Source organism: Chlamydotis macqueenii, chromosome 3 (genome assembly GCF_036417535.1).
Source record: "Chlamydotis macqueenii isolate bChlMac1 chromosome 3, bChlMac1.mat, whole genome shotgun sequence".
NCBI classification, from domain to species: Eukaryota; Metazoa; Chordata; class Aves; order Otidiformes; family Otididae; genus Chlamydotis; species Chlamydotis macqueenii.
In genome coordinates, this window is record NC_141558.1 from 117,333,156 (window position 1) to 117,358,233 (window position 25,078).

General features: G+C 42.4%; 1 protein-coding gene across 1 annotated transcript in view; it reads right to left on the reverse strand.

The window, feature by feature from the left end:
* The window catches only part of LOC147601451 (serine/threonine-protein kinase MARK1-like), a 38,050-nt gene extending 13,992 nt beyond the window's left edge, over positions 1-24,058 (reverse strand). Inside the window, exons 1-8 of the mRNA XM_086744670.1 lie at positions 24,006-24,058; positions 23,753-23,852; positions 10,035-10,083; positions 8,918-8,983; positions 7,869-7,939; positions 6,787-6,843; positions 3,477-3,713; positions 3,268-3,387 (exon numbers count right to left, since the gene is read on the reverse strand). Coding sequence (XP_086600796.1) covers positions 3,268-3,387; positions 3,477-3,713; positions 6,787-6,843; positions 7,869-7,939; positions 8,918-8,983; positions 10,035-10,083; positions 23,753-23,852; positions 24,006-24,058 — 753 coding nt within the window. The remainder of the gene's footprint in view (positions 1-3,267; positions 3,388-3,476; positions 3,714-6,786; positions 6,844-7,868; positions 7,940-8,917; positions 8,984-10,034; positions 10,084-23,752; positions 23,853-24,005) is intronic.
* Positions 24,059-25,078: the final 1,020 nt, after the last annotated feature.

Sequence of the window (25,078 nt, forward strand, 5' to 3'; positions counted from 1 at the left end):
ATATTTATTTAGTTATTTATTTATTTTTAAACAGCTAAAATAATTTTCCCTCCTACAGTAACAGGCACACATGCCTCTTTAGGGACAGATGCTAATATTGCTCACTAGGTTGACAGAAGAGCAAAACAAGTGCCAGCAAGTCAAGTTTCCCACAGGCTACAAAGATGCCTCGCAAACACTGAATTCAGTTATTTCTCACAAAGAGCAAAAGACTCAATTTTCCATTGATATAACCAAGTTCTTTGTAGGTAGTGCTGCTGCCAAATTACAGATCCAAATAGCTGTATCCTTCAAAGAACAATACAGAACTTTGTACTTGGGCCAGTTAACATTTTGCTGACAATAAGACTTAAAGATTTGTTCAAAATTCTATCACAGAACCGATTTTTTGGCATTTGAGGGGGAAAACGGGGAAGAGATTGTGAACATGTATTGCTATATGCAATATCTGCAATTCCAATTAAAAAAATACTGTTCATTAAATCTGAAGTTTAAGCACGATGAGGTGTTTGGATGACAGGAATCACACTGCTCAAATCTTTTCTCCCTTTCTTGATCCTTCTTGAATTAATATGCAAACCCAAGAATTCCCACTTAGGGTTTTTCATGCCTCTTCAGTAGGTGGATCTATAGTTCCATGTAATCTGCTCTGGGTATCCATCCGTTCAATACCTGAACTTTTGCTGCTTCTGTTTTTAAATACATGATCTCATAGGCGTACTGAGTTATTGCACAACTCTTAAACAGGCTCTTACAGTCAAGCATTTTGAAGTGACACAAATGATCCAGTTCCAGGATCAATATTACATCTGTGTAAGTTCAGCTGCGCTTCCAGTCAGCTGATTAAAGAGCAGCAGCCTCGGTCAGGATATTTAACGATCTGACCCAAACTGTGTTTCTTAAAAGTCAGCCCACTAGATATTGATGAGGTTTCCCACAATTTTCATGAAAACTATCTGATAAAAATCTGTCCTGGCTCAAGACCTATCTGTCTCAAAATTATTTGCTTTATTACTCTTTGTAAGCATAAATCTGCTCTGTGGCAATTTCACACAGTGTTGCTTTGCAAAGAATTGAAAACTGGGGGGTGGAGGAGGAATTTGTTGAAATTGCGATAGTTAAGAGAAATCCACAGAATTTCTGACAACGCATTTTTCCCATCTCTTCCTGCAAAGATTCACTGTTTTACAAAAACATTCTCTTGCTCCTAAAATGTTTTCTCTCTGCTGCAACCATGAAAAAGTCTAGACAAACCATTTTAATAAAAATTTGCCTGGTCCTTACCAGAGGAAGAGTGCTCAGCCTAACCCATACGGTGCTGACCAACATGCTATTGGATGGTCTCGGAAAAACATGCATGGGAACTGAGCGGGCGTATGGCTGGTACTCAGCAAATAATTAAAAGACAAAGCACAAAAAAAAATAAATCCTCCCCACCTAAGATGACATTGTCCTTCCACTTTTAGAAACTTCTAATAAATATATACGTTCATTCCAAATATGTATTTTTAGAAGTGCTCAGACTGAGGAAATATTAATTTATTTCCAAACCATGTACCATAGTTTTCTAATTCAACAAACGTGATTTCAGGAGCATTCATTTCTGAAAGTTTGTGATGTCTCTCTCCCTCAGATTAGCATGGTGATCAGTGCCTGTTACCATCAGTATTTTGGTACTGGCTCAAGACCTGCCGTCACATATAACATCTACTTGCTCTCTTCCACAGAATCTGACAACTATGCCGTTCCCATGAGGCTGCTATCCAACACTTCTCTCCAGGGACAGGAAGGACTTTTGGAAGAACTAGGTAACACTACAATATCTAGAATAAAAGTGAAATTGGATCTGAAGAGAAACTGCTGAAAACCCAGAGGAAAGTTCAATAAAAGGAAAATGGATTTTCCTAAACACGATAAAGGAAAAAAAGCAATCTTTCACCATCTTCGAGTGACTATGCTCTTATTATGTCTCCTGGACAGTCATAAATACAAGATAATGAATATCAAGTAATTAATGTAAAGTAGAAGCCACCATTCACTACTCTCTTCAGCACAGATCTTATTCAAGTTAGAACTATTGATAACAAGTCACAAACCAGCATCAGCCTGAAATAAGTTGCATCCAGACAGAGCTCAGTAAATGCATGCTTCCTCACACAGCTAGCATCCATGCCAGGAAGCATAAGTCATGTCCCTACAAATAAAAAGCTGCTTAAATGGGATGTATTCTCTGCAACACTATCCACTGCTGCACAAGTATGCATAGGAAGATGAAACAAAAGTCACTGGTGATTAACTCATGCAAATACTATTTGAAACCCATTCTATTTATCTTCTGCTCTACTTTCATCTCTATGGTAAGTAGATGCTATTTTTAAAAGCCTCTCTTTGTTACAGAACTCACAAAATAGAACAGAGCAGCATTTAGAGTGAACTCTACACCAAGTGTGCTGAGTATCAGCTCCAGAGTTATCCAGCAAGTACGTGCCAATACAGCAATCCTGAACAAAACAGCCCCTTAAAAACACTGAACCTTTTAGACACCTTACAAGTTATGCACAGATATTCTTTGCATCCCATGAAAAGAAACCCTAATTTACTAACACCAACAACAAAATCATAACTCAGTAGAAATCCTCAAAACAGATTTCAGCTGAGGTATTATTACGTAGGTTAATTTTCCAGCTATTCAGAAACAGAAAGGGGGGGAAGAAAAGACTGAACAGCAATAACTAGTAATTATTAATTTCTCATTCAAAGAGTTCTTGGTGTTTATCTGCATTATGGCATTAAAACAAACAAAAAACCCACATAGCTTTCTATCACAGTTGTGATTCTTTTATCTATCCTTTTTAAGAAGTCATGTGGGAAGTGGGAAGTCAAGTCAAAAATGCTTGTGGGACTTCCTGCTGCTGGTTTTGTTTTTAAAAAAAAAACTCCAAGCAGAAGCTATTTACAATCTTGTCCTGCTTTCTACACATTTTGAACTAGCTCCATCATCTGACCGAAACAAGTGGGAGCAGTTTGCACTTTGAAATGCTCCTAAAATGACAGTCTTTGGTCAGCTGCAATTAAGGTTAGACTTCCCTTTATTAACACTTTCTATTTGCAAGCTGCACTGTTTCTTGGACATTTCCTCATTATTTTATTTTAACCAAAACCAGAAAGAAAGTACCTATCGTGAAAAATAAAGACATTTTAAGCAATTATTGTATTTTGTCCTGTCTTAATCTGAAAATTCGTTCATTCCAAGATGAAATTGCTTACCTCCAAGCTGCCTCGTTTTGTTGGATTTAGTACTAGTAGCTTCTTAAGTAGATTTTCACAGTCTGTGGACATATAGAATGGAATGTGGTACTTGCCCCTCAGTACTTGCTCCCTCAGTTCCTTTAAAAGAAAGTTTTAAAAGGTAAATGCACTAATGACGTACAAGATTTAAAGAAATTAAAAGCCAAGCTTTCATATTTTAACTGTACCTGTAGACTCTGACTATGAAATGGCAATGATCCGCTTACTAGTTCATACAAAATCACCCCAAGGCTCCACACATCCACTTCAGGACCATTGTATTTCTTTCCTTGGAAAATTTCAGGAGCAGCATAAGATGGGCTTCCGCAAAACATGTCCAGTTTATTGCCGACTGTAAATTCCTCGCTAAGTCCGAAGTCTGCAATTTTAATGTTCATGTCTGCATCAAGTAGAAGGTTTTCTGGCTAAGAAAAAAATAAAAGAGGAAAAGGACAATGTAAAACAATAAATTTATGTAAAAAATAAAAAAAATTTAAAAACCCCAATGTAAACATAAATCTAATCCCAGACATCATCTACCATTTTGGTGGGCTAGCGTTAGAAGGGACTGACGACTTTAAAAGAAGATCTCTTCTGCTTACAAGATGAAAAGCTGCAAGCTATGTGCTATATGTTAGCATTCTGTAACAAAAGATTATCTCCCTAGTGTTTGCTTGAGCAAAAAACACCACCAAGGTGTTTAACATTCAAGTATTGCATTATGTATGGAGAAAATGCATGTATTATACACCTAAGAATATTATATTAATGCCTGTGCAGCAATCATCCTGTGAATATAATGCATCACATATGCACAGATGCAAGTATTCAGTTACGTGGAGAGTCAGTAAACAATATCTTATCTTGTATTACAGGGAGGTCAGAAGATTAAAAGAGCGAGGCTAGAGAAATATGAATAAATTACTAAAAAAAAATAAAGTGCATTTCTCAAAATGGAAGGATGTTGTGCAAGGAGTGCAGCAGAACTTGGCAATGTTTACTCGTCTAACTGGGTGCTGGCTCCTGGTCTGCATATCAGCAACACAGGAGCAGCACTGAGCAGTGCAGGAATCATTCCGTTTCCACAGGAGGACAGGCATTAGCCAGAGCAATGATTCACATAATTGCCAAACATCATTTTTACAGCAAACATGGACATCTCTCCTTGGATGCTGTGCTCAGAATTGAGCCCCCCCAAAAAAACCAAAACAGCCTTAGTTCAGGATCAGAGAGGCAGCAATGAATTTCTTAGCTGCTTTGATTAAAAGGATAAACATGATTTTGTTTGTGTGTGTTTGTTGGTTTTGTTTTTAATAATTTCGCTGGCACTCAGTAAACAGAACAGGAGACAATGAACTAGCAGTAGATCAAGCCAATAGCTGTGCAACAGAATTTAGCCTTTATCAGGAGTAAAATACAGGCCATTTTCACAAACTAACTATCCTGGAAAACACTTTATTTTCCAAATTCATGACCTGTAATCTCAGCTGGTTCCAGCTGATGTGCCTGCAGACAGACGCACAGAGATATCTTCCAGATTTGACAGCCTTCTACATCACTGCACAAAGACTTCCTTTTCCTTGTGGTGAAAACATTACTGTCAGGGCAGCTGCTCTGCGATTACAATAGTCTAACTAGTTCAACCGTACTCTGCTACCCAAGCACCCCATGCTTTTAGGTTCCTTAACTTCAAGCAGAAACACCACACCCCTCTTTTTAATATGCCAGACAGAAAGACTATGCTCTTGTTGGTTACACGTTCGGAGCAAAAAGTATTAAGAGTCCCTGAAAAGGTAAGATAAGTTTTGTGCATCGCAGGATGAGCAACGTTGGAATTGGTTATAGCCCTTTCTACGCAAGCTGTTCATAATAACAGAAAATTAAAAGGAGGCCGTTTAAGTAAGTTGCTTCTTTCTTCTCTGCAGCTCCATGAGAAGAGTTTTAAGTGAGACAGAGATGACACATAACGTTTGGAAAGAGAAGAAGGGAGAACATTGCCTCAGAGCCATAATGTTTGGCCCTTTTTTCTTTGGGGAATGTATTTTTCACTGACTAGGCTGACTGGCTCTCAATCACACCTAACGCTGAACTTTTCAAATGAGTCTAGCACAACTCCTTCCAAAAGAAGATGGAGAGAGAAAAGCAAACAAGTTATTTTGGAGCTTGCCTGCCTGTCTTGCAAATAGGACGGAGATCAGCAGCAGAGTACTTGTGACAGATGGTAAAAGGCATCCCGTGCAAACACTGCAAAGCAGTTCTGGATAGCCATTTGAGCCATGCAGTGAGCTGTATGTGCGCTAAGGAACTAGGAAATGAATGAGTGGTGGTGACTGTAATGGGCTCTGGGACAAAGAGCAAGATGCAGGCTGCTGAAGAACTGCAGGGGTTCGTGCAGCGAGACTCAGTAATATAGCTGGGCTGAGCAAGCCAGTGCCAGCTAAGCACAAGAAGGTGGGTGGCTCCCTACTCCCAGCCAAGTACAGGGCAAAGACAACCTGTGAACACAGCTTGTCCAGCAAAGCCAATAGGTCCCTAGGTGCAGCCTTCTGGAAAGCTCAACAACAGTGGCTGCAGTAAGCTCCAGGGAGCTTGACAAAACATTCATGGGCTCCAAACCACCCCAAAAGACGGGGAGGAATTTTTTTTTAGTCAAGATTTCAATGAGATCCAGCCCTTTCCTTCCTTGCATTCTGACTTCAGAGTGCTGGCCAGGCACCTCCATCATCAGAAGAGAATGGTCCCGGGGCAGGGAGGACTCAGCAGAAAAGCATGTATTATCCAGCACCACATGCACATGCAGGACCTGGCAGATCGACCGGTATTAGGGAACAGATTTGAAAGAAAGAGGCTGAGAGCATGCTGCAGTGTATTATAAGAAAGTTAAGACAAAAGATACTGGTTAAAAAAGAGCCCTTAGGAATTATTCAGCCTTCAGCTTTTCACGAGTATTTAGGTAGATTAGTAACCTACACCAATGTTTTCCTTGTAAACGTACAAAGACATCAGCAGCCAGAGCACAAGCCAACTTTTAAGCGGGTGAAGATCTTGTGTCCAAGTCCTATGATACCTAAACATGGCGTGAAGACAACTTCAGACCGAAGGCTTAGGTTGTACCTGCAATTGCTGAACTCTTTAACAGGGTTTGGTATGTTTAGATAGATAGATTACTAGCAAGCATCAAAACAAGGAATTCAGACTAATTTCTGCTCACCTTCGATTTATTTTTCTGCCTGAATTAATCACAGTATAAACCAGAAGTTCAAATGGATTAAAAACCCAACATATTTCTTATGAAACTAACACATGTTCTATTCTTGTCTCTTCCTTGTTCCAACAGACAAGCTCCATTATTATTGCGCTTCAGAAAACTGAGAATAAAATACAAGTGATAGTTCCCTCATTCACGTGTTTGAGGCATTCAGAGACAGTGACAAGGACAAGTATATAGAATTAAGTCTATACTGTCAACAGCAAAATTAAAAATAAGTAACAGCCTACCTTAAGATCCCGATGAACTATGCATTTCTGATGACAGTACTGCACAGCAGATACAATCTGAAACAGCAAGGTGACCAGATAAATATTTCATTTCAAATCTCAGTATAAGTTTTTGTATATAATTTAGTAATTTGGACTCCTGATATGATTCAGTAGAACATAATAAATTAATAAATAAAGCTTTCATTCTAGAAAATATTAATCTAGGTTTCATTCAAGCTCAAATACTAAAACTAAAAAGTCTCTAAAAGCAGCTCATTTTCTTACTAAAACAGTTTTAAAAAATATTTCTCAAGGTAACAGGCAAAACATCTCTTTTAAAGGCAGATCGCTATGTAATAGAACTATTGCTACAGTTATAGCAACAACTGTAAAAGGAAATGATTCCACCCCCCAAGCCAAGAGCCGGGTGTACCATCCCAGATTTTATCTTCTGAAATACTTGCAGCATACCTCTGCAATTCATCCCTCACATAATAGTTCATTCAACATTTTCATATACATCTTTCACATATGTAGAACAAAAACCAAGTCCGAAACAGCAAGTTAAAAGCAGTTTCTTTACATGTTACTTACATACATTCATTCTGAAAAATACCAAATTTGGTTTATTTATCTAATTAAAGCTTTTCACAAAATAATCACTAAAAATAGATTAAGAAAAAGATTAAGATGAGAAGGTTTGCAATAAGAATATAAAAACCTGTCCCAGAATACCCTTCAGACAAAACAGTGTGACATGACACTGCAATGCATGCCATCATACCAACATCTCTAGACAGAACATCTGTTAAATTCTAAAATATTCAGAAAAGGATTAAAATCTCAAGTGAGTCACAATAAAAAATGTAGCTCTTAGGAACATCCACTAAAAAAAGAATGTAAAACAGTCTTACTATTTTTAGATAGGATGTAGGAAGCAGATAGTTTTCTCTTCAGGGATTTTTTCCACTGTATCCCTAATAAACATTATCACAACAACGAATATTTTTTTTTAAAGTAAAGGAAGTATCTTCACACTCATGTCTATCTGAAAACACCATAAATAGAAACAAAAGAAAGAGTGAATGTTCATTTCATACCTGCCTGAATTTTGCACGAGCCTCTTTCTCTTTCACTCTTCCATGTGCAACGAGGTAGTCAAATAATGGTCCTGGCCACGACAAGGACAAAACATCACTCTTATTGCCCAGGTTTTATTTTTGACTGTCATGCACAATTACATAATGTTTGAGAACAACACCCCCCACCCCCCACCTGGAAGGGAAAGGAAAAATTCCCTTTTACTGTTTGCATTGGAGTTCATTTTTAGACATGTAATAGTCAAGAAATACAAAACTTGTACCCTTCATACAAAGGCTTCTTCATTTTCAAAAATAAATTTACTTAAAATGTTGTGAAATAAACAAAAAAAATTACTTCAGTCGTAAAAAAACATTCATATTGCATAGAAGACACACCGGGAAACACGTAACTACTTATGTACCAGGTTTGTTTCGCGCATCTCTAGTGGCTTCACTTAACAGTATCTGTATTAGTTCTGTTTTTCCCTTCTTGTTCTCTTTCTAATAAAGCTGCCTTTCAGATCCTCGCCTTTGCACTGTCTGACAAGCAGCCTTTCCTAGCTGTCACTAGCCCTGTGCTGGAATCTCTTCCCACAAACATTTCCTATTCAGATGCTAAGCAGTTTCTCAAGCAGGCACCCACTCTCCTTCTCACTCTTAGGATCCTGCTGGTCCCTTTTCCCGTGTTCCTTATTCCCATCCCCTGGACCTGCCTCCCTAAGTGCTTTGGCCCACATCCTCAAGATAAAATGAGGCACCAGTGCTTGCCTAAATAGAGCAGATAAATACTGAGTCAAGCTGTTACAGAATCAGCACCAGATTATCTCCTGATATTCCAGCAGAAACCTCAAATCAGTAACTACCCTTAAGCACAAACCTAAGCGGTTTCTCTACAGAATGTGATGCAAGCAAGAAAGTCTGCCCTGGGAGGTCCGTTAGGACTGTTGTGAAGGCCAGATTGGAATAATCCGTGAACCATAAAATCCTTGAATCGTTCCTAGGCATGGAACCTGCATGGCTTTCCGTATTTCAGTTTATCCTTAAAGCAGAATTGAGAATCCACTTACCCCCACTGGCATATTCCATTACCAAATACAATGTCTTTTCAGTTTCAATAACTTCAAATAATTTTACTGCAAGAAAAATGAATGAGAGAGAGATTGCAGCAGGTTAGCATTCTTTTGAAGGGAAAAAAAAGCAAAAATAATTTCTAAATCACAGTCGATAATAAAGCACATTAATTCACAATTTCCTCAGAAGTTGATGCACACTGTACAAACAAGTTCATGCTGAAATTAGTGTTTAATTTGACACAGACATCTTTAAGATCATACAAACCTTCCCTGTTTCACTACTAAACTGCTCCCGGTCGGAAATTTGAGATTCCAACCCACTAAAAACCGAGTGGATACCAGAAACATTGTCTCTGAAAGACTTTCCTCAGATTGTAATAGTAACCACTCATTTAAAACAAACACACCCCCACCACCACCCCCAAGAAAACAAAAACCAGCAGAAGCTAAGAATGCTGGAAAGGCAACAAACAGGTCAAGGGATGAGAAGGGAGTGCCTAGCATCTAATAACTTGTACACCTCATCCATACCTCGTGTGCAACAAGCCCTCTGGCCGATTCAGGACCATAAACTGTCTCTGGAACAAGACTGTCCAGCCCTCCTCAGCCAGAAGAATTGTCATCACAAAGTAGGGCCCTGAAGCTGTGGGGGAGGTGAAAGAACTAAAGCAGAAAGGGAAAATGACATCCTTTGTAATTCTAATTTTCTGGAAATATCAGTCAGCAGGAGTCTTTCCTAGACTGAACTAATGGGCTTGCTAGACTTTCACCTAGGAAACTCATGCTTTTTGGCCTCAAGAGCAATTTCAATGGAAGAGGCAAGTTGGGACCCCCAACAGATCGGAGCGCTCAGCATCTCCTACTTTGTGTTAAGGCTTTCTTGGACCGAGCAGTTTATCTCCTCAGAGGAAAACTCTCATTTCAAGTAGAGTCAATAAAGGAGGTGAGACAATGAAGCATTTACTGAATGTTCTCTCTCCTATTATCTCAAAAAAGTTTAATGAACAAAAGCATAGCAGTAAAGTACACTCAAATAAAGCTAAAGACAGCAAAATGTAAACAGTATAATAAAAAAAAAAAAAAGAAGTTTGCAGAAATGCAGGGCTCCTACCAATATTGGGATGATTCAGTGTCTTCATTATTCTTACTTCTCGAACCAACTGTCAAGGAAGCAAGACAATTTTCTTAGAGTGCGTTTATTAGGCAAGATATCCAATTTTAGATGGCAAAAAGCGGCAGCATAAGCCACAGAAAATAGCATTAGCATAAACTATAGATAAATAGAGTACAGTAAATTCCAGAAAATATACGCCTCACAGATTGTATAAAAATAACCACTACCGACTACATATCAAAACCAGACTAATTTTTAAGCTTTATACAAACAGACACAGAGACGTTTTACAGCCCTTTCTGGAGTTTCATATTGACCAAAACCAGCAGATTGTTCACACAAGTTTTTGTTATCGCTTTGCTCTGGTTTCTTTGGTGCTGGCAAGCTCATCTAACTACCCTGAAAACAAACAGAACTGTGGGTGCAAATACAAGGTGTAGTACCACAGAAAGTGGAACACACAGATGTTAAAATGGAATTAGACACAAGGAGTCCTGACATCCCCCAGTCCTGCCGCTCCACAGAGGGGAAGCAGGTCAGTTTGCTGTTTGTGACCCAGTGTAAAATTTGGGAGCTGTGAGAAAAGTGATGTCTGCTCTCCCCGCAGCAAGGTCTGAAGGTTTATGATTGATTAAAGTCTACTCTACGATCCTGAGTCACACGATTAAAAACAACTGGACAAACTTATAGCACTAAGTGCACATCCTTAAGACAATGGTGCGTTTACCGGTTTTTTTTTAAATCAGAAACAAGAGATCTCCACTCTGAAATGTCTAGCGTTCATGGGTTTATTGATTAAGTGTACGAGGCAAAGCAAGACGAACGTAGGGGCTCAAAGGGAAGAAGGCAAAGGAAAGGAATCCAAAATGACTACATAGTTCTGTTAGTCTGCTTCAGGCTGTCAAGACTAATAAGCTTGCCCTGTTTCACTTCAAGTGAACAGCATCTCCCCCTTGTCAAATCTATTTACTTTAGTCCCGTATTGGGCTGAATTAGGATGCTGAAGTGAAGGAAGAAAAGCTCACTGGCTTCAACGTAATGCTTAGACACTTCGGAAACATCTTAGCGCTACCATCCTCCTTATAGAGAATCTTGGCTCAATGCAGAAGTGCATTGTTGCTGTTACGCTTGTCCGATGTCTCAGAGGACATCTCTCCCTCCATTTTCAAAATTAGTCCCGTTTGTTCAGGTACTGCCTTTGCAAGAGGGCACAACTATGCAAGCCAGAGACCAAACACCTCCTGAAAGAGTAGCACTTTACTTTTTCTTTTATGATGGCTGAGGCTACAAGAGAACAGAAATTAAAATTATTTTGCTTAGACAACACTGATTTTTTTTTTACTCCGTTTGTGCAATTTAGTCATAACATTTCTAAAATTCTGCATTTATTCTGCAAGTTAAAATTACAGAGCAACATCTTTTTGAAATTCAGCTTTTGATCAAGTCACATTACTGCAGTTCTGTATTTACGTTATTTAAGTATTTCAAGCTAGTTACTATCCACTTGCCTTAAAATTGCCATTCAAACAATTTCAGAAGGAAGCAAAGACTATAAAAGCATTTCTCTGAGAAATCATGACCAGTGTGATGCAGTTTGCTTGTGTTCAAGATGTAACACATGGGTATGAAATACTATGCACTAGAATTAGCTTCATAAGGAAACAAGAACATTTGCTAAAGTCAGTTACTCCTATGAAAAAAAATCATACCAGGCTGTTATTTTTGCCTTTTTTTTGGTTTGGTTGGTTTGTTTGTTTTTTGAAGTATTCGAATTTGTTGCACAAGAAAGTTTCTCAGCTAGATCAGTATCAGTTAGTCAGAAGCTAACAAAGCTAAACCAATAGATGGTACAGCTTCAGAAGAACTTCTAAGCAGCTATGTGGAAATTTGCAATTCCTGCCAGAAGATTGGAAAGATATTTCATAACTTAACAGTATTAATGCTGGTGCAAAAGTTACAGCAATGAACGCATGTCTTCATAAGCAGGATTAAAACACTAGACTTCTAGATTTCAAATTATTTCCTTTATAGAAAAAAAAATCATTACGAAACACAATTTTACATGTAATGTGAAGCACATAGATATTGTTAAAAAAATTTGCATTATTCTATTCAATATTCTCACAGGATTTAGGAGTTTACTAATTGGTTTAAGAGTCAAATTGATTTCACAGTGACATGACATTTTGTTCCACATGTCATTTTTTCTTCTATAAAGGAAAAAGCCGATTAGGAAACAGAAAAGTCTATTTTCCTGCAGACAGAACATTACTGACCTCCAGCCTGATGCAGATACTTTGTTACATGAAATAAACATTTACTTGATGGGGTTCTGAAGAGAAGATACCAGGAAGACACAAAGTATGGGCTTAGGTTTATTCCATACGGATGCCAATAAAGAGTTTTAAATCATCTTGTATTCTATATCCTGATAAATAGATATTTTTCAGAAAACTGAAGCATATGTTCTCATCTACAAGCAGGTACACAGTCCTGGTAGTCACCGTGAGTGTATCAAGAGGAAGTAGTTAGTTTCAATCTTTTGAAAGCAAGCAGCTATTCTAAGGCAAATTCTAAATGAACCGAAAGTCACAAGATGAATCTGGCTATTTTCTTACTGGCTAGTGGCTCTGAGATGCCCTTCTTGCTTGTTTGGGGATTTTTAATCAAAGGCACTTTTAATGTTGGTTGAAATGTGATTGCATGCTTAGAGCAAGAACTGGACATGACGGAAGCAGCTTCGGTGATGCTCATCCACACAAATCATGTTAAGCTGACTGGAAGCTGGCTATTTTATTTTACAGAAGCGATGGTGTCAGCCTTCTTACTAACACATGAAAACAGAGAAAGAGAGAAATCTGCAGAGTAAGAATTGAAAGAATCGTTGAAATCTTGGAATCTACCTGCAGATAGTTGCTGACTAAATGGCTTGCTCAGAAAAATATTAAGAATCCCTAAGTGATTGTATTCCATGCAAAACTCCCTCCCAACTGCCTGCCCACTACTGAAACTACAGCACACAAGGTTGTCTTCTTCATGGGGAGACCCACATTCCTCAGAGTTAGTGTTTTGCACTTGTAATCGGCTTCTGACAAGTTTCCAGCAGTTGTTTACCTGGAAACCAACATTTTCAGATCTTTTTCTGAAGTAACTCAGGTATAGGCATCTTGCAAATTAGGCAGATGTCACTTACGTATTCCATAATACTGCTACGTAACCAAGTCAAGCAGCTTTGCTAAAGCTGCTTGGAGTGACAGCTTCCAACGCAAGGAGAGAAAAATTGTTTGAAAGGCTGAAAGAACTGAAATAACGGAACAGCACTGTGTAGAGACCGCAAACACAGCCACACGACACCTTGTGATTCCTGGCCCATACAGCCCAAAGGCATGTGTAAGGGTGTCTCAAATGTGGAGTGGAGAGAAAGAGCAGGGAACCTTATTTCAATACAGATGGTCAAAATGGCAGAGCGGGAGCAGGATGGAAATTAGGCAAACAAACTGTTCTCTGGAATCCTGGTGTATATTCAGGATTGTATTTGGTCCAGTAGAAATGCACATTGAACACTTGATAACACTTGAATCCAAGCGTTAACAGTATCCAAGTATTACATTACATTGCAACTCCTCATTCCATGGAGCACTACTTTGGCATCAATCTTCTCCCCACCCTGACTTTCCCCTTGCAGAAGCATGCTGGTCATTAACACTAGTTATGTCAATAACTATGTATTTAGAAACAGAGATATCTTCAAAGAATAGCCTGTACCCCACTCAGTAACACCCAGGATACCACTATGCACAAAGGAAGAAACGTATTAAAGCAACAGACCATAGTTATTTCCTACAAAGCCAAGTTTGTTAATTTTATAGAAATCTAGACAGACAGTGAAATTAGTTCTCCTTTCATGACAAGGTGAGCTGTAGGATTATATAATGATCTACTTTACTGATAAAAAATAGCGCCTTCAGAATTCACAGACACCTCTATTTTCTTGACCAGCAGCGTGCTGCTCTCTTATAAGGTGTAAGTGCTCCTCGACTTCTCTTCCCCTACCCCACCACATATTTAGAGGACCTCTCTTCATTTTTAACAAAGTGCTATTGTTCAAAAAAGCTCACAAACAAGAATCTCCTTGTTGCATACTGGTTGTAGCCTCACTAGCTTCACTTATAGCCAGCACCATACTCAATCTGAAAAACCTGTACCTATGGCAGAAGCACAAGGCTTGAAAATTTGACTTCTGCTTTCCCAGTTTCGTTTTGCAGGGCACAGACTGCAGAAAGTACAAAGATCCTCTGCCACACCATTGCTAACACTTCTACTTGCTGCCAGGCTGACATCTACATTGAAGATTTACTATTTTAAGTCACTACAACCAAACTGAAAATCTTCAGTTAACCAAGGCTCGCTCTTGCTTTGAAAGATGTGCTTGAATGCTTCTCTAGTTTGTACATCATTACTGAGAAGGGATGTTGCAAAAAAAGCATTGTTTTCAATCAACTGAAATTCTTCCAAACCTTCCACTACTTCTTTACTTCTGTTCTGCTCTTCTCAACAACAGAAAGAACCTAGGTCTGAAGCTTTACACATATTTAAAGATTGAAAAGAAGCCAGCTGACCCCTAAAAAGGGAATATCCAAAATGCCACTTGCTGATCAAATCTATTAAGAAAAAAAAAAACCAACACCTTTTGCTCCACTAGCAGTTCCCAGAAGAGCAACAGAATGCTATTGCAGAAACATCCTTAGTGAAGCCAGTACAAGACGACACTTTCGATGTAGCAGATATGCAGAAAATAGAACTGCTATTTTGATATAAACTCTAGTTACGACGAAATCCAAATACTTACATTTGGGAGCAAATTACGATCCCGACAGTGGAAAAAGCTAAGCTGTACTAGTGTGTTACTATCAAGACAGCAAGTTCACAAAAAAAGACAGCTCTGTCTTCTAAACAGGTGCTCACTAAGTAAGATGAGAACTACATACTGAACAGATTGTAAACAAAATAAAAGGCTGAGCCCTTAATTCAACATTGTTTATCTATTTGAAGAGGTAGAGGTTCTGAAGTAAGAAGTGTAATATATCTTAAGCCTATCACATTGCATGCATAAGGATGCAAAATTAAAAATTCACAAGATCAGCTTACTTGTGTCATCTTCCAACATCTGATGGTCTAAGTTAAAACAAGGATGCCTGCAAAGTACCCTGTCCATCCTACGTGGCATAAATAACATTGGAGAGTGGCTAAGAACAAACTAAACACTTTCTCTGCTTTCACACTCATGGCTAACTACAGATCCAGATTGTATGACACTGTCCGCAACAGAAGTATATGCCCAAATATTTCTGTTTACAAAACAGAACGGTGTATGAGAAGCTATGATACCCCAACTCATTGTACTTAATTAGGTCAGTAGCAAGTACTATGGCAAAATCTACTTGCACTTGGTATCCTTTATATGACAGTGAACGGAAAGGGGATGGTTTTGTGAACAACCCTGTGCCTAAGATCACTACATATTTGTCTTGTTTGATTAACAATAATAAAGTGATCGAAGGCCTGAAAGTTTTGCTGACCTGTTGTTCTGGTTTTGTTAGTGAGGGGGGGGCCTAAGGTGGTAGCTTCTCTAGGAAACTGCTAGAAGTCGCTCCCCTTTGTTCAGTGGACTCGGCCGGTCCTAGGGCGGACCCACTGCTGGCCAAGGCCGAGCCAATTGGTAGAAGAATGTCCTGTGATATCGCCTCTGCGATAACGTATTTAAGTAGGGGAAAACACAAGAAGAGAAGAAAGATGTGAAGCAGCTGAGCGGGGGCAGAGAGGGGGAGGCGTGAGCCTTGTGGGCCTTGCAGGCCTCACCCTCTGGCCTCCTGCCGGGCAGCCGACTGGGCCGAACTCGGCCCGGCCCGGCTGCAAGAAGTGGAGAGGAGATGAGAAGTGAATAAGATGTAAAAAGGATCCTGAGAGGCATCTGCCAGCCTGCTGTGAGGAACGGCTGCAGATGCCAAGGTCAGTGAAGAAGGAGGGGGAGGAGTAATGTGGCTCCTGGCCAAGATTCCCCTGCAGCCCATGGTGAAGACCATGGTGGAGCAGGTTGTCCCCCTGCAGCCCATGGAGGTCCACGAAGGGGCAGAGATCCACCTGCAGCCCGTGGAGGACCCCACATTGGAGCAGGTGGAGGCCTGAAGGAGGCTGTGGCCCTCCCCTGAAGGAGGGCCCGCTAGGGCAGCTGTTCTGGAGGGACTGCACCCCGTGGAAGAAATGACCCATGCCGGAGCAGTCTCAAGAAGGACTGTGGCCCGTGGGAGGGACCGCAAGCTGGAGCAGAGGAGGAATGCGAGGAGATCTTCCCCCGATGATGATATAGCGGCATAAAACAATGTGTGATGAACTGACCGCGACCAGAGGGAGTCTGAAGGGTTTAGAAGACCGTCTCATAAAAGGGATCTGATCGGCAACAGCTTTGATTCACAATACCGGGGAAGGAAAGGGAAGAGAGATGAGCAGTGTTTTCCTGGATGTCCAGCTGTTTTCATGTTTTGACTGCTTGCTGTCCATAACTATTCCTGTAGGACTTAGGAGCTTCTAGCAAACCCCTTCAAACAAGCCTTTTTCTTTTGCCGAAGCAACAATCAAACTAAACTAGAAGAGTCCAACTTCTTGAAATATCTTGGTAAACCTCAATGTAGAAACCAACAGAAATGTTCAGATCAGCTTGTTCTGCATCACATATCAAGAGCACCCAGAGGACCAGCTTTGCAGGTATGAAGCATGGTGCAACTCTGAACCACACAAAATGATAGCGTCTGATCCATCAGCTGCTGCTAGAAGAAGGGGATTCACTCCTCTTCCAGGTAAAACTCGCATCTCCAAAAAACCACAGCTTACTCTTGCCACATATACGCGTTGCATTGTACTACAATTACTAAAGCACCTCTGGTGTCAATCAAAACATTAGTACAGCACTTTCTACTCTTATTTCTAATATCTCTTAGAAACATGAAAAAGTGCTTTGGAGAGGGAATTAAAGAAACTGAATCTAGGCACACATGTTTCTTTTCATAATTTCTTATTAGCACTGAAATGCATACTAGATTTGGAATGCACAACAGAAATCTTGTTATTAAAAAAAAACAAAAAACCCAAACCAAAGTAACCTACTCCACTGAAACAGGATAATATGCAAGACTCAGCTCAGAAAAACTCAAGAAACAAACATGCACACACAGTGAGGGAAAAAGTATATATGTGGCAGTAAGAACACCGACTCCGTGAATGGTGTTCCAGAGACCTTTATTGTTAGTCAGCATTAGTCTTTTATACTCTAAGTTACACGCGAAGCGCACACACGTAATTATCTAATTTGATTGGTAGCAATATACTGTTCGCGCGCCTTATGCTTCATTTGGATTGGTTATAGTTTTTGGGTTGTCTTTACTATTTTTGCCTTAGGTATTTCCTCGTCTTGTTCTAGTTGCTGCTTTTTGTTATTGAGCAGGCGGAGTTCAAGGACATAGCCTAAATTTGTCAATGTCAAACAGCTGCGTTGCACTTTCTGCCTCCACATTTCCCCCTTTTTGGTTTTCTGCTGTCAATAACTGATGTAGCATTCACTGTATCATTTTTTTTGTAGGCAGGTGACCAAGCGTGGAATGATAATGGTTATACCTAGTATAATGCGTAGTATAATCACAATTCCGATTTTGACCAAGGATAGCAACCACCCAGTTATGCCACACACATGCTTAGCCAATAAAATTACTGATCACACATTACACATATTCATGATTGCTAAGCAAAACTAAGTTTCACTACCTTCTAGTAATTTTCTACTACCTCATTCTTCTACTATTACAGACATAACAACTCCAGTAACTTTCTTATCTATGTTCTGGTTTTGTTGGGTGAGGGGGTCCTAAGGTGGCAGCTTCTGTAGGAACCTGCTAGAAGTCGCTCTCCTTTGTTCAGTGGACTCGACTGGGCCTAGGGCGGACCTGCTGCTGGCCAAGGCCGAGCCAATCGGTAGCAGAATGTCCTGTGATAACGCCTCTGCGATAACGTATTGAAGAAGGGGAAAACAGAAAAAAAAAAAAGAGGGAAGGAGAGAAGATGTGAAGCAGCTGAGCAGGGGTAGAGAGGGGAGGTGCAGGCCTCATGGGCCTTGCAGGCCTCACCCTCTGGCCTCCTGCCGGGCAGCCGACTGGGCCGAACTCGGCCCGCCTGGCCGCAAGAAGTGGAGAGGAGATGAGAAGTGAATAAGATGTAAAAAGGATCCTGAGAGGCATCTGCCAGCCTGTTGTGAGGAACAGCTGCAGATGCCAAGGTTAGTGAAGAAGGAGGGGGAGGAGAAATGCGGCTCCTGGCCAAGATTCCCCTGCAACCTGTGGTGAAGACCATGGTGGAGCAGGTTGTCCCCCTGCAGCCCATGGAGGTCCACGGAGAGGCAGAGATCCACCTGCAGCCTGTGGAGGACTCCACGTCGGAGCAGGTGGAGGCCTGAAGGAGGCTGTGACCTGTGGAGGGCCCGCTGGAGCAGCTGTTCTGGAGGGACTGCACCCCATGGAAGAGATGACCCACGCCGGAGCAGTTTCACGAAGGACTGTGGCCCATGGGAGGGACCCCAAGCTGGAGCAGAGGAGGAATGCGAGGAGTTCTTCCCCTGACGATGATATAGCGGCATAAAACAACGTGTGATGAACTGACCGCAACCCCCATTCCCTCTCCCCTCTGTGTCGGCTCGCAGGGGGGAAGGTAGTAGAGATAATGTTAAGCCCGGGAAGAGGGAGGGGTGGGGGAGGTTATCTTGTTCCCTGTCTCATTCTCCTGCTAGTTTTAGAAATAAATGAGTATTTTTCCCCAAGTCGAGTCTGTTTTGCCCGTGACGGTAACTTTAAGGATTTCTCCCTGTCCTTATCTCAAACCTCGAGCCGTTTTTCTTATATTATCTCCCTCTGTTCTCCCAGAGCGTGGGGGGAGCGAGAGAGAGACTGCGTAGTCTGGTCCCGATCGGGGCTGAACTACGACAGTCTTTTTGGCGCTCAACGTGGAGCTCGAAGGGGCCTCACTAGATCAGTCGTGAGATCATCAGACCTTAGTCTGAGGATCCAAGGTTCAAGCCCCGGTCAGTCCCAAAGGGTTGAGATAAGGACAGGTTTGTACACAGTGTGTTGAAAACAGATTTGTTACGAGTGTTCATTAAGCCGGTTTGGTCATCGCTGGTCACAATGTTGTTTTATTTGTTCTCGCAGTTGTTTTTAGAGCTGTATTGGATAGCACCCTACTTGCCGTATTTTCTGTTTGTCGGTGTTTGTGCACGCTTTATCAATGATGTGTGTTGGATCAAAGGCATTGTTCTGCTGTGCTATGCGGCACTGATTTGTTTAGTGAGATTGCTGGTAACAGGACCATTTTCCTATCTGTACTGAATGGCAGCGGGCAGTGTGCAGAGTGAGGAGGCAGAAGCAGCTCCACCCGGGTATTTTGGGAGCCATCTTGTGGGTGTTGTTTGGAACTATACCTGCTGTTTTGTTCCAGGAAGCCAGGCCGTAGGGGAACATCTGTTTACAGCTTTCCCCACCTTGCCAAGCTAATTTCAACAGCTTTTGAGAATGCTGAATACCCTTTTGATACCCCTACCACCGTGTTCATGGTGACAAGTCTCTTGCAGCTATCTCAGATCTTAAGTTTAAACAATTTTTAAAAAGTATTATGGCTCCTCCAACCCCTGCAACAGACACTGTGGCTACTCAAAGTCCTGCTACAAATGCTGCAGCTACTTCAGCTGCTACGGCAGGCACCGCAGCTACCCCAGCCCCTGCTACGGGCACTGTGATTGCTTCGGCCCCCATGCCAGACACTGTGGCTACTCAAACCTCGGCAAGCAGTACCAAAGAGAAACCAAAAAACCAATCCACACCAGTATCAGTTGTCCCTGTACATAAGAAATACACCAAAAAATCAGTTTGCAAGGTGAAAGAGGATGATGAACCAGGGCCGTCACATGAACAGGGAGAGGCAGAAGGAGAGGTAGTCACCTGATCCCTATCCCTGAGTGAGCTGCGAGATATGCGAAAAGATTTCAGCCTTAATCAAGGTGAGTAACTTGTCACCTGCTTGCTCTGATGCTGGGACAGTGGGCCAGTAGCCTGGAATTAGAAGGCAGGGAAGCCAGGCAGCTGGGATCCCTGTCTAGGGAAGCAGCCATTGACAGGGCGATTGGAAGAGAGTCAGCAGCCTGCAGCCTCTGGAGGCAACTCCTGTCAGGTGTGAGGGACAGGTATTTCTTTAAGGAAGATATTGTATGCCACCCAAGCAAATGGAGAGAGGTATCCAGTTTCTGAGGGAATTAGCTGTTCGGGAGCTGATTTATCATAACCTGGATGACCCACGAACATCCGTAGATCCAGATGAAACTGAATGCACCTGACCCATGTGGTGGAAATTTGTACAGAGTGCACCATCATCGTATGCCAACTCATTGGCAGCCATGAGTTGGAAAGATGGTGAGATGCCACCAGTACGTGCAGTGGCTAACCAGCTCCGACAATATGAAGACAATCTCTCTTCCCCGATGCGGGCTATAGAAAGACTGACTGAGAAATCTGAAAGCCAGTTTGAAAAACTGTTAGAAAAAACTGTCTGAGGTGTGTCAGAAACTCGAAGATTCTTGCTCCCCACCTGCACGGACCAATATCTCAGCTATTAGAAGAAGACCTCATCCTCCTCCTGCTCAAGGGAGACGGTCCACCCGACGAGATGACCAAGGAGAGGATATGAGGAAGTGGGATGGAAAGCCTACCTCGGCCCTAGAGGCACGGGTACGTGAGTTGCAAGGTAAAACAATCACAAAGGGAGGTTCTTCCAGGCAATTTGCTGCTCCAGTCTCCAGTGGGCAGTTCCCCAGACAGCGCAGAAGGGCTGATCTCACCTCTGATCCTATGGAAGGAACTTCTGATTCATATTCACAGAAAGTGAATAGAAAATATTATAAACAGGACTAGAGGGGCCCTGCCTCCAGCCAGGTGGAGGAGAGGGACAACAGAGTTTATTGGACTGTATGGATTAAATGGCCTGGCACATCAGACCCACAAAAGTATAAAGCTCTAGTAGAGCTTCTTCTGAGAACAAAATTGGTCCCAAAATGTGAACCAAGTTGCTGCAGTTACCTGTACAGAGTGTGCTTTGGAAATCCTTTTTCTTCAAGGAGCAGTAGAGAGCCTAAAGAGCTTGTAGATGAATGGAGATAATTGAATTAAAAGAAAGCAAAGGAATCAAATTCTCCCCTTCCTTCTCCTTGTAGGAGGTAGTATCAGTCTGCGAGGCCGTTTCTGGGGTAAAGACTAGGCTGAGCTCGGAGAGGGTGGTGCTCCTTCCTGAATCCTGCGTGACCAACGAGGAGAGGCTCACAGTTGTGGGCTGGTTCAGCTGGAGGAGGGAAGACTTTGGAGGGACTCAGTAGCAGCTTTTCAATACCTAAGAAGGAGCTGGCAACAAGATGGAGTCAGGCTACTGAGATCCACAGCCAGACAGCCAGGGGCAATGGTCATAAACTGAAACTGGGGAGTTTCCAGCCAGGGGAAAAAAATCACTGGTATGATAATTAAGCATGAGAAGAGGTTGCCTCAGGAGGCTGGGGAGTGTCTGTCCCTGGAGGCTTTCAGGGCATGACTGCGCAAAGCGCAGAGCAACCCGCTGGGAATTCAGCCTTGACCCTGCTGTGCTCAGGAGGCCGGAGCAAGGACTTCATGGGCGACTCTCTGAGGCTGTGAGTGGGATTCTGCCATCCTGAGCAGAAAGCTTGTATTTACCCACTGCGTGGCGAGGTAAAAGACAGATACCCTCACCCTTGCTGAGAGTAACGCTTTGCTTCTGGTAACCGGGAGCGACGAGCGGAGATGGCAGCGCAGGCTGCCTGAGGAGCAGCCCGGCCCCCAGCGAAGCGTCCGCTGCATGGCACGATGCCGGTGGAAAGGCAACTGTCCTTTAGTGCTGTCTCCTGGGAAAAAAATCAGATTTCCAGCCTTGGCAGCCAGACTCGTTGTTCTGTCACTTCCTGACCTCCCCTGGGCTGGCCTCCGGCTTCGTCTGGACCCTTCTTTGGGCAGGTGGATCTCCACATTCCGGTGTTTGCTACCCAGGTGAATGCTCAGCCTCCTGGTTGCAAGTGCCTCAAATTTGAAGTCATAGGAGCGTTGTTCTTGGTTTTTTTTTGGTTTTGGCTTTTTTTTCTCTCTCCCTTCAACAGCTAATCGTGCATTACACTTTGCCCTGAGGTTCTTGCCATGCCCTAAAGACATTCAATATGAAGGCTTTGCTGGAGGAAAGGGGACGAACCACGGCCACTTCTTGGTTTTGAATCTCATCCTCTGCTGGAGAGATCACAACTACTTAAGACAGGACATGTAATTTCAAACGCAGGAGGAACAGAGCTCAGCAGACTGGAAGGACTCCCCACCCCAGGAGCTGCCTTGGACCCCAGCTCCAGCACACAATCTGTACTTGCCTCCTGATGCTTTCTGCATTCCCCTGTTTCTGCTGCCCAAAAAGCAAGTTTTGCTCCTTCCTTTCCTAGCACTCTAAGCTAAGCTCAGATTGCTGTTTCAGCTGTGCCTGAATTAGAGTGGGGACTTTCCTGACTCTGGTGAGTCCCATCCTCCCCATGATGGCTGCTAAACCATAGCTGCAGAAGTGCGTTAGTCCCTGTGCTGCAGAGTGAATGCGCTGCCTCCCAGTAAAGCCTCTCCTTGGGTGTTTGCCTGCTCTCCCAGGTGACACACAGGTCCTACCCTGGCTATTCAGATTCCTAAAGCTGCCTGACTGATCCTACACGCACCTGGACAATTACAATTATGGAGCGTGGGGAGAACTTGTAATGCCATTAGCCTGCATGAGTTAATACTGGGCTGAACATTTGCCTGCAACAACCATTTCTGTATTGTCCTGGTGAATTTAGAGAGACTGAAGTTTTTAACATTTGACTGAAGGGAAAAAAAACAATTTTCAATTCATCTTCCTAGATGACTGGACAGTGAACAAAGTAGCTACCGACCCACACTGCATGTATGTATTTATGATTCCCCATGTAGGAAAAGCTTCACCAAAAAAGATCCCTTTTATCTCATTGCTCTGGCTCCATTGAAAGGCATATATCATTAATGACTCTGGTTTTAATTCTGTCATCACCAAGTATTTGTCTGAGATTTTTCCCTCCATGAATTTCACTGAGCTCATTTCTAGTGCATGACTCACTGAACTCTGGTTTCCTTGAAGATTGTAAGAGGGAACAGGAATGCTTTTATCCTCCCCTCTACGAAGGAATCTTTTGAATTTATTGTTTGTTCCAAGTTTGGAAGATGGATATAATTTCTGTCTGTGTGTAGGGGGTGTAATATAATTTTTCTCATATCTTCTCGAGTATCAGAAGCCATGAGAATGAGAAACAAGAAGCCACGGGAATGAGAAACAAGGGACTTTCCGAGAGCAGGAAAACAAGATAAAGGACACCTGGTGGTGGTTGGACGATCGCAGGGTATAGAAGCACATAAGCTGTAACAATAAATGATTTTCGCTTAGCATGCAGCGGGAGTCCGTGACTACGTTCCCACACAAATGGAGCCCAAACAGGGACTTGTTAGAAGCAGTGAAGATTAGAAGACTGTGATTCCAGTGGGAACGCCCGGCCGATTGGTAGGAAGGCTGCGCAGCGAATTCGTTACCTCGTGGAAGGGAGGTAAGCAGCCGGGAATGAGGGGGAGCGCTGCTGCAAAAAGAGACCTAGCCGAACCGGGGAAGTCTGCGCAGTATCCGTTACCTCGACTAAGGGAGGTAATGCGGCTAGGAATGACGAGAAGCACTGCTTCAAAGGAACACAAATCAATTTTAATGATTCTAACAAAAGTGTTAGAGGAACAGAACTGTGCTGTTAGTAACACTGACCTGAAGAGTTTGTTGGTTTGGGTGTCCGCTCACGTATCAGACGCTAACACCTCTAACAGATAGACGGTGGGCACCTGGGACACCATAAGTCTTGAACTATGGGACTGTGCAACGTGGGGTGACCCTGCTGCTCAAAGGTTATTACCGGCGTGGCGTGTAATGTTTGAAGCCTTAAAGAATCACGTGCAGAAAGGGGATCCAACAGCACCCGTTACCCCGTCCGCTCCTCCGCCTGTGGAAACAAAGACTAACAGCGAGCTGGAAAATCCCTTTGATCCAGGTCCCATAGATCCCGAAAAGGAGCCTTCAGTCTTTGGAGCTTCGTCGTTGTAGAGGTGGCGTGTTTGTGTGTGTGTCCTTTGTGCCGACGGTGTCGTGCTTTGTTGTGTGTGTTTGTGTGTCCTTTGTGTCAACGGTGTCATATTTTTGTTACTGCTCAGTGCTGGTCTGGACGTAAGCTTATTCCAGCTGATCGGTATGTGTGCTATAGCTGAGTGTCCTGGTGTGTGCGGTGTCGCAGGCCGACCCCGTTAGAACAAGTGATACATCCAGGTTGATATTGTTGCGTGCAAGGCGCAGCGTTAAGTTGTAAGATCTTTAAGTGGAAACGGACAGGCAGTGCAAACAGAGAAATAAACAGATTACAGTCCGGAGGAAAGTAAAAACTTTCCTAGACAGGTATAAGCAGTCTGTGTGTGTGTGCATATAAGCATGCAGTAAATGGTAGGAAATAAGGGGTGAGTACTGTCTTGGTTTTAGCAGGGATGGAGTTAATTTTCCTCTCAGTAGCTTTGGGTTTTGTATGTGAAGAACGTTGATAAAAACGCTCTGATGATCAGAGTTGTTGTTAATGAGACCAAGGACACTGTCTGGCTTTCCAAGTCTCGTTCACGTGCAGGTGCAGGAAGCTGGGCCAAAGACAGACAGAGTATTGGTCATTTGGACACCGAGCGGTGAGAAATTGTACATTGTTCATTTTCTATATATTCTTATATTTCGTTATTATTGTAGGTGTCCTAGCAACATGTGATGAACTGACCGTAACCCCCATTCCCTCTTCGTGCCCCCCCCGCCCTGTCCCGCGCGAGGCGGGGGAAGGAGGTGGA